General features: G+C 39.3%; 1 protein-coding gene across 1 annotated transcript; it reads left to right on the forward strand.

Moving 5' to 3' along the window:
* The first annotated feature begins 425 nt into the window (after nt 1–425).
* LOC128857746 (uncharacterized) lies at nt 426–9,268 on the forward strand. The gene is made up of 4 exons (XM_054093490.1): nt 426–941; nt 1,004–1,329; nt 1,694–3,311; nt 8,975–9,268. The coding sequence occupies exons 1-4, from the start codon at nt 426–428 to the stop codon at nt 9,266–9,268; spliced, it is 2,754 nt and encodes a 917-aa protein (XP_053949465.1).
* The last annotated feature ends 1,272 nt before the right edge of the window (nt 9,269–10,540 follow it).

The following is a 10,540-nucleotide window of genomic DNA, read 5'->3' on the forward strand; positions in this document are numbered from 1 at the left end:
GAAAACATATTTTTCTATTGATGCCATCGGATCATATGCACCAATTAAGCCGTTGATATCTAAAGATGATGAACGCGCTCTTCATATCATGGAAAAGACCACGCGCTTTATCTCCGCTGAAAAGAGATGGGAAACCGGGTTACTTTGGAAGCACAAAGCTGTCGAGCTTCCCGATTCGCTGCCTATGGCAATCCGGCGACTCTTGTGTTTAGAAAGTAAAATGAAGCGTGATTCGTCAATTTCTTATAAACAAAATACATGATTATGAGAAAAAAGGGTACGTACGTAAGTTGAACAAAAACGAAATAAAATATAGCGCTGGGTCTTGGTATCTCCCTATATTTACTGTTCTCAATGCCAATAAAAAGAAAGCTCGATTGGTTTGAGATGCTGCAGCAAGGGTAAAGGGTGTCGGGCTCAATGATATGTTGCTGAAAGCGCCCGATCTACTAAAGTCTCTATTGGGGGTACTGCTCCGATTTCGCGAACGACGTTTCGCAGGTTGTGGAGATATACGCGAAATGTTCCACCAGATTAAAATTATAAAAGAAGATCAAGTGGCGCAAAAATTTCTTTGGCGAAACGATGGCTCGTCTCGCGACTATGATATCTATGTGATGAGGGTTATGACATTCGGCGCTTCGTGGTCGCCTTCCTTGGCGAACTACATACAAAATCGTAACGCTCAACGATTTGCTGATCTTCATCCCGACGCCGAACGGGCCATCGTTAGTAACACATTTGTTGACGACTGGCTTCAGAGTGCAGACTCTGAAAATGAATTGGCTCGTCTAGCAACTAAAGTTCGTTGGGTTCATCAGGAGGGCGGATTCCAAATGAGAAATTGGAAATCTAATTCCAAACACGTACTATTTCCATTAGATGCTGACGACGTTCCAGCCGCCAAATATTTTGAAGAGCCAGAAGCCGTTATAGAAAAGGTACTAGGGATGTGCCACTGCCAGTTTCGGATGAGTTAACATACCTTGATAATTTTCCAAAGGAAGTTTTTAATAAAAATACGATCGTGTCGAAGCGACAAATTTTGCGCACAATAATGACGATTTTCGATCCTATGGGTTTGCTCGGTTTTGTCATTGTACAGGCAAAAATTATTTTACAAGATGTCTGGCGCTCCGGGGTAGGTTGGGATAAACCGATTAAAGAAGAAGAAGGTTGCAACTGGTTTCGTTGGGTAAAACGCATTCCTGCGAACAACGGCAGAAAAATTCCCCGTTGCCTTTCACTTGCCAGCGAAAACCAAAATAATCAGATGCACATTTTTATAGATGCAAGCATAAAAGCCTACGCTGCGGTCGCCTACATCCGGTCAGAAGTAGGTTCGCAAATATCCTGTTCACTTTTGGCTTCGAAAACTCGCGTTGCGCCATTGAAGCCCACTTCCATACCCAGGCTGGAGCTGTTAGCTGCTGTTTTGGGACTTAGGCTGGCAAATGTTCTTAGCTATGAACTGTCCATTACAGTAAATCGCCGAGTATTCTGGACAGACTCCAAAAATTTGTTGTTTTGGCTGCGATCGAGCACAAGAAAATACCATCAATTCGTGGCGCTGAGAATCGGAGAGATCCTCGAGAGTTCTGCTATTAGGGAATGGAGGTGGCTGCCATCTGGTGAGAATATTGCGGACGAAGGCACTAAATGGAGCATTCGACGACAACCAACGCTGTTTCAGTGGACCTAAATTCCTACTAGAACGAGAGTCAAGCTGGCCAATTATACAATTTCCAGATGATGACGAAGAGACAGTTGAGGTTCTACAGCATATGGATTTCGCTAACAACTCATTGGGTACGACCGCAGAAATAACCCCGGATGTAAAAAGATTTAGTACATGGGTGAAGCTTCGCAGTGCGCATCGATTTGTTTTACGTTTTCTACGATTGGTTACGAAGGGAAAGCCACGTTCTCAGTTTCTTCAAAAGCTCCTCAACCCGGACAACATAGAGACAGCAGAGCTTGCAATTATGCTTAATTGTCAAAGCGAGGTGTTCCATGAAGAGATCTGTCGTCTGCGTAATGGTGAGGAAATTAATCGAAAATCTTTTCTTTTCAAGTTCTCCCCATACTTAGACCAGATTGGCCTGCTGCGAGTAAAAGGTAGAATTGATGCTGTTGAGGGTGTTGCCATTAATGTCAAGCGTCCAATAATCCTGCCACGCAAGCACGACGTAACGCGACTACTCGTCGATTTCTATCACAGGAAATTTCACCACCATCACAACGAGATCGTCGTCAACGAGATGAGGCAAAGGTTCTGCATCTCCGCCTTAAGAAGGCTGGTAAAAGAATGTGCTGCAAAATGTCAAACCTGCCGGAACCGTAGGGCTTCTCCACAACCTCCTCAAATGAGAGATCTGCCAATGGAACGTGTGTCACCTTTTACCAGGCCGTTCACCTTTACAGGGGTTGACTATTTCGGACCAATGGACGTTGTAATTGGCCGCAGGCGTGAAAAGCGGTGGGGTGCTTTATTCACATGCCTTACCACCCGCGCAGTTCACATTGAAATCTCACCTACTTTATCTACCGAGTCGTTTTTGCTGATTTTTAAACAATTTGTGAGTCGCCGTGGAGTACCGAAGCGAATTATTTCGGACAACGGCACCAATTTTCGCGGTGCTAGTGTACTTCTAATAAAAGAAATTGAAAGAATATCGTCTGAGGATATAGAAAGGAAATACCCTGAAATTGAATGGATTTTTATTCCCCCCGCTTCACCACATATGGGAGGGTCATGGGAGCGCATGATACGTTCTACGAAACCGATTCTAATGGACATTCTACCAGATTCCGGTATGCGAGAGGAGGTGTTAAGAGCCATTCTAGCCGACATCGAAAACATTTTAAATTCAAGGCCACTGACGTACGTGCCACTTGATTCAGCCGAAGATGAAGCTCTTACGCCAAACCACTTTCTGACGGGACACTCTAGTGGTATTCGAGAACTAACAGATAATACTAACTCTGGATCGGCTCTACGGCAAAACTTTAAAATTTCTAGCCAGTTGGCTGACCAATTTTGGAGACGCTGGGTTAAGGAGTATCTCCCCTGTCTTACCAGACATGCAAAGTGGTATCAGCCACCAGCAAACCCAATCAAATTGAACGACGTGGTGGTCATCGTAGACGAAAACTCCAAGAGAAATTCGTGGCCGAAAGGAGTAGTAATAGATATGAATTTTGGTAAAGATGGCCAAGCTCGTAGCGCAGTAGTCAAGACAGTAAATGGATTATGTACACGACCGATAGTAAAGTTGGCGAAATTGGACGTCGAGGTTGAAAAACGTGGGGTAAACTTCATGCATAAAACCGCATAAGATTTACGAAGGGGGGTGTTGCGAAAGGTTACTTTGGCAACCCATTTCGCATTTTCTCACCTCTCTGTTTTTCTCATTCGCCAATCAACAGCTGTCAAAGAGAACCGAGCTTTCTTTTCGATTCTAGACGTTGACGAAAGCGCATGGACGCGCATAAAAACAATTGTAAGACACATACAATATTTTCACTTATTAATTGTAAACTTATTGATCGTTAAATAAAGTTTTCAGCCTTTCTAAACAGAAAACAAACGGAGTCTTATGTACTGCACCAGGGCTTGCTAAAAGGGAATTTAGCCGCGTCAAACTGCCGTCGTCAACAAATACTTTAAGCTCTACTATACATATCTTAAACAGCAAATTTTTATCAAAATTCTTCGGATATTCACACGATTCATGCCGGCCGTCGATGGGCAAAAATAATTTCCTATCAGTAGCTTTTGTGTGATAAAAGTATACGCGTAGATGTAACATTGCCTACAAAGGCCAACCGCTATCAAGAAAAAAACCCATTTTATGTTTATTGCGCCCAACAAATAAAGTAACCAGAGAGAATTGCAGGGAAGGGATAAAGATTATATACCAACAATGAAGACAAAAAAATTGTGAAGAATGAAAATCCTAGGTGTTGGTAACGAAATTAGCAGGTCTCTGAAGGCTGATATTTTTTTTGATATAGCGCTGAATCCTAGCCTCCCGAACTCAGGGTAACTCGAGAGCAGACGCGCACATGTTGCAATACTACCTCATTTTTCTATAGAAAGTTACCAACTGACTGCTTCTTTGCCAGCAGCTACTCTTAAGTTCTGTGAGGAGTTTCTTACAGGATACCAGTGTAATAATCTTCTCATCAAACTTTAAAGCAGGTATACTATTGCTCCCACGAGACTCGGTTCTACGTTATCGGAACGATCCGGATTTATACCCGGTATAGCTATACACAGGACTCTGTCTGCAGTTTTTACACGCCATTCATTCCATACTCCCGATGATGACGGGGGAGAGGAATCGGTTTGAGTAAAAAGAGTGACAGCTGGGATGAACTCGAAAATATTCCAAATTTTAGTGATTTAGAAATTTTTTTAATTTATTTATGCTAATTAAAGGCCGCAAACAAGGCTGCCATTGTATTTTTGTACATTATTATAATAAATAAATGTAACATTTATTTAATGAAATAATAAATAATGAAATATTTATTTATTTACTTTTTTCTTAATATAATTTTTTTTTAATTTTCTAGAAATAAAGTAGTTGCACAATACTTCCATTACCTACGTCGAGCGGTTTTAAACACTTTTTTTTTCTAGCATTTTGATTTTTAAAGTTCGCTAAATTGCGTTCAGGCCCACAGCCAGAATGCTACGCCCAATTACTGTCCATCTGGTGACCGCCAGCTTCTTCGGCAATTAAAATAACTTTTTCGTGTCAAACTACTGACCTATTTTTGGCTGATTGAGTCAAATAAAATAAATTACCCTAATTGATGATGCCCCAGTCTTGGACGAGTGAAGTGGCAAGCTTGTCAAATTCAATTTGTACGATTTCGCACTTCCTTTGTTTTTCCATCATACTCAGAAGCGCAATTATAGTTGTTTCCTTAGTTTTCTCCACTCTGTTGTTTACTTTGTGCGCATAAATATTTCCGCTTTTCCTTGTTCTTCTTTCTTCTCCTTTTATTTTTAATCTGTTATTTCCCGTCTGCTTCTCTTTTTAACTTTAGGCACAGCAGCAATTGTTTTTCTTGACACAGCTCTATAAAGCTCACTACGAAATCGACAGCGAATTCTCAAAGTGACTGCCGAGGCAAGCGAAAACGAGATGTGTTGCGTGCAGAAACAGCAAAGTGTATATCAAACTGCAGGCACGCGCGCACACACATACAGCAGTTGACTCTCGCACTTTTCCAATAATGTACAAAGCCATGTATGTAGTCATATACTTGTATGTATGTGTGTGTTTACAAGAAAGACTTATATCATGTTGCCGCTTCTACGCACCCTTCCGCTGGCTACGCGCGCTTAATAGACTCTGTACGGAAAGTGCTGGCGTCCTGTCAGCCGCATGACGTTAGTTTCAGGCTTTCACTTGCTGTCTATTTGTTGTTGCATACATCACTGCTATTCGTCACTCGGTGCGAGAGGACTCACAAAATTCTTTTCTTTTTAATTTTGCGGCTGGAGCGCACTTTTGCTCTACATTTCGTAAGCCTCAGTTTTTTTTAACTGTATTTCTGAATTTTGTTTTTTCTTGTTTTCGTTTTTAATTCGGTGTTGGCTCGCACTTTATTTCTGCTTTCCTTAGCTCAACACTTTGACTTACATCTTCTGTGTATTTTTCTCGCCCAAGGTCATCATGAAAAGAACACACACACGCTTCAATTTGTGTACGTTAACTGTTGCGAGAAAGGAAAATAGCAATTTTGCTGTGCCAAAAAAAATTTCAAAACAACAAATAATCCGTAGACAGACTCGTTAGTACGAATACTTTGAAGAGCGTGTGTGTGATTTTTTTTTTTTGCTGAATTTAAGGAAATTTGTGTATATTTTAAGCTAAAAGTTAAGACAAATCATATTCTGTGTTGAGTAAACCCTGCAAACTGATTTCGAGTGAGAGAATACGCCTTGAACAAGAAAAAAGAAAGTTTGTCAGTTTCCGTTCTTCTTTTCACAGTTGCTCCGGTAATTTATTCCAAATGCCCCAAGGTCCTGCCATTTCGTTCACCGCAGCGGCGTCTTTTTATCGGATGCAAAAAGCAAGAGTTTTTTGCCCTTAAATAACTTTTTAAAGCGCTGTTTGTAATAAAAGCAAGGAGATGAAAGTACGGCGCAATGGATAGAGAGAGGTATACGCCAGTTATAACATTCCGTTCAGTTTCCACAGTGGCATGTGCCACAATTATAAAATGTGTGTTTGGTTACTAATTGTGGACTATATGTAAGTACTGAATTTGCTCTGAGAAAATATAAGTGTATGTTCGCCACTAGTTTTTGCGATGCAAGATCGTTTGAGGCTTGACTATGTAAAAATGATTTAAAAACACAATCGATGAAGATAAACTCAACGTATTTGCTTTGCTTTCGCGCTCCGATGATATGACTGAAGAATTCATCCTCACTCCCATTCAAAAGCAGAAAACAAAAAAATTGCCTCGACATCAGCGTCTGCTTTTGTAGTTGTTGTTCCAACTTAAGTTTTTTCCTCACTTTTTTTAGTCCGGTTTATCATATTTTTAAAACCCTACGATTTTCGAACGATAAATTTCTTCGATAAATTTCTTCGAGATGAGATAAGACACCACGCTTTCACTTACCCTTTTTGTGTCAGCCGGCGTTAAAATTGTTCACTCCAAACGCTATCTCTCAAACCCACTGCAGCCATCTATCGGAAAACGGTAAAAGAAAAGTTGCACATTTGTTAGAATTATACTTTTTTCTCCAATAATTTTATATAAATAAATTTTATTTATTTTTATTTTTATTTCATAAAGCATATATTAAATAAACTAAAGCAAACGCAGCACTAGCAGCAGAGGCTTTCGGCTGGAATATAAATAAATAAATTTTTTTAATATAAAGATGAAGGCAAAATTATAACGACACGACACATTGGCCAGTTTTGAGTCTTTATTTACTTATTTTTTACAGTTCTTTTTCTAACACAGACCATATTAATCCAAGTTTAAGCTCAGTGCAAAACATATAAAAGTTCCAAAAATTATCATCAAATTTTCTCAAAGTTCTTCACCTAATGCAATACTCCCTAAAGGCTCCTCCGTTGACCTCGAAGCCGGCCACCGCATTTAGGCACTGGGTTGCTTAAACTCGTAAACAATTCTGCGCGAATTTCGGAGTATACGCTTCAATGGGCACTCGCATTAACTTCCTTGCCAAGGTGGCATAGTTCTAGGCATCCTCGCCAACTAAAGAAGAGCTCACTCATAATTCTGCACATGCAAATCATACTTCTACATACCTATAAGTGTATATGTATATGTAAAAATAAATTCACTGAGATTTCGCAAAAAACAACAACAAGCACATGTTCGTTTGATACTTTGCTTTTGGCAGCCGCGCAGTCGCGCAGCCGAGCTGTGTGTAAGCAGAACTTGGCCAATTCCCTTTGGTTTCTCTACGAACAAGGAAAGTAAACCATTTTAAAAATCATTGTAAAGAAGACAAACAAAATTTACAAAATACACAAAAAAAAAGAAAAGAAAAGTGAAATGAGAATTGGGAACTGGGAATTGGAAGCTTAAAATTGAAAAATACGAGTAGGTAAAAATGGCAGCAACAAAATTACAGAGCACTCGCGAAAACTCGAACACACGATAACTCGAACATTCGGAAACTTGAACATTTTTTTTTCTCCACAATTTGTGGAATTGTGAAAAATGAAAATAAAATTTTAGAATGCGTTAATAACACGCTATCGGGCCCTGGAAAACGTAAAACGGTTCGCGCTTCAGAATTGCCAAAAATGGAAAAAAAGCTTTACATGTGGTTTTTATTACAACGCAGCAAAAATTATCCTATAAATGGATTAATTTTGAAAGAGAAAGCTAAGGACTTACATGCCAAATATGGCGAGAATGGCTCAACCTTCTTTGCCAGCGATGGATGGCTACAAAATTTTAAAAAACGGTATGGCATACGATTAATTTCAATCTCAGGGGAAAATCTTTCCTCGCGACCAGAGTTAGTGGAGCCTTTCAAAACTCAGTTACAAGCTAAAATTCAGGAGCTTGTACTATGCCCAGAACAAATTTAGAACGCAGATGAATCCGGGTTATATTGGAAGCTCCTTCCGGGAAAATCATACGTTTCTAGAATGGAAAAGCAGGCACCGGAAAACAAATCTGAAAAACAGCGCATCACATTTCTGGCGTGTACGAATGCTATTGGGAAACACAAGGTTAAAATGATTGTCATTGGAAAAGCCGAAAATCCGCGTGCATTTAGGCATTTTAACTGCCCAGTGGAGTACCGAAGCTCAAAATCAGCCTGGATGACATCAACTCTGTTCCAAAATTGGTTTCACTTTTCGTTTCTACCACAGGCAAGTTCATATTTAATTAAAACTATATTTTTATTACATAGGTGAAAACTTATTTAAAAAATATAGGACTACCTGAAAAGGCATTACTTTTGCTTGACAATGCACCTTCGCATCCAAACGAGGACACGTTAAGATCCGAAGATGGTTTAATTAGGGTGATGTTTATGCCGCCGAATGTAACTCCTTTGATTGAAGCAATGGATCAAAACGCAATAAGAATAACAAAGCTACATTACCGAAATTCTCTCTTGGCAGCTATTTTCTCCGATGATTGTGATTTGATCCAATCATTAAAAAAAATTAGCTTGAGAGATGCTGTTACATTTTTGGATAGAGCTTGGAATAAATTGAGACAGGAGACGTTGGCGAAATGCTGGACAAATATTTTAAACTTTGCAAACCTGAAAGACGATGATGACGATGGCATTCCACTTAGTGTCTTGAAAAACCAAATAGAAGCTGAAGCTAAAAGTATGGAAACAGAAGCTGCCGAAATTCTCGAACACTTACATCCTGAGGTAGTTATGGTTTTGATGTAAATAAAAAAACATACGATAACAATAATAAATATTTATTAGGCTACTTTCACAGAAGAAGAAATAAGAGACTGGAATAACGACGACTTCATTGAAGAAGTTGAAGCTATTGAAGAAAGCGAATCCGAAGATGAAGTTGAAGCTATAGGTGGAAATGAACAAAAGCGCATAAGTTCATCCGAAGCCGTAACAATTTTCAACAAAGCTATAGCATGGGCAACTGCTGAAAAAATTAGCCCGAGGATAGTTAATGTGCTACAATCACTGCGCGAAAAGGCTGTATTGGATGCGGTAGAAAATAAGAAACATCAAACCAAGATCACTGCTTTTTTCTAATAATTTGTAAACAACATTCATATTTGCTAAAATTTTTTATTAAATAAACTGGCAATGAACTACAAAACATGAAACCAGATAATCTCTTTGATTAACTATGCCATAAAAATGGGCAGGGTATAAAAACTGTTAAAACGAATACATATATGTATATTAAAAATACATAACCTTCGAAAACTCGAACATTTCGATAACTCGGACAGGGCTGGTTTTCATTAGTTCGAGTTTTCGCGAGTGCACTGTATGTCCAAATAATCGCCACTCGGCAGCATTACAACTGTCGAATGCAGCCAAACGTTGGAGGGCGTTGGTTGGGCGTGGGCGCGGATAAATATGCAGATAAGTGTGCGAGTATCCGATGTGTATGTGCGCGCATTTTTATTACTGCCACGCCAAGATAGTTGCTGACATAGAAAGAGATGAAAACTTTTTTGGCTTCGTAATTTCTTTTTAATTGCAGCAACAAATAAGAGAAAGGAACGTCAACGATGCTTTGTTATGATTAATTTGTTTTTTGTTCGCTTCTCGCCGCTGCGTTCTGCATTGTTTCGCCTCGCTTTTGTTGCTCTACATCCATTCGCAGTTTGGCATTGAAATTGAAAGGCAGAGATTTACATTTTTGTGGTATCTTTAAATTATTTATTCATTTGTCTTGCGGGTGCATGAAGTGGAAATTTAAAGTTGCTTGGCAGTTCTTTGTGATTTTCAGAGTATTTACTAAGCCAGGTAGAAGCGAGCTTGAGGAAGCTTGTATACGGTGAGCCGACAAAGGGTCGATTAGGGGACATTGATATGACTTTAGATCGTATAGTAGGCATGTTTTTAACAAAAGCTCTTCGAGGTTGAAGCTCGTATTAACTGATACCGGGCGAATTATGACAAGAATTACTGTGCAAAATTTCCCACTGGCTGAGTAGAATTTCATTTATGGCGTGCGCAGAGTTCAAAACTAACAGAATCCGGAAAAACGCTTTGAGGTCGGTCAAGTAAAGTAACCCGGCCTGGAGCAACCGACACTCACTTATAACTCCGTAAATTTAGCTCCGACCGACATGAAATTTTGAATATAATCCTAAGATGTCAAAATATCATGAATTCATTAAAATAGAAAAAAAATGAAAAGTTCAAAAAAAAGTTTAAATATCTTACTCTTGAATGTACCGTCATATCAAAGTGAATGCTTTAGATAAAATATTTCGCTAACCAAAATATTTCGCATGTGGTCTTTGCGAAATTTGAGAAATATTTGCCTGATAATCAATGCTCAAACAC

Source organism: Anastrepha ludens, chromosome 3 (assembly GCF_028408465.1).
Source record: "Anastrepha ludens isolate Willacy chromosome 3, idAnaLude1.1, whole genome shotgun sequence".
Lineage (NCBI taxonomy): Eukaryota > Metazoa > Arthropoda > Insecta > Diptera > Tephritidae > Anastrepha > Anastrepha ludens.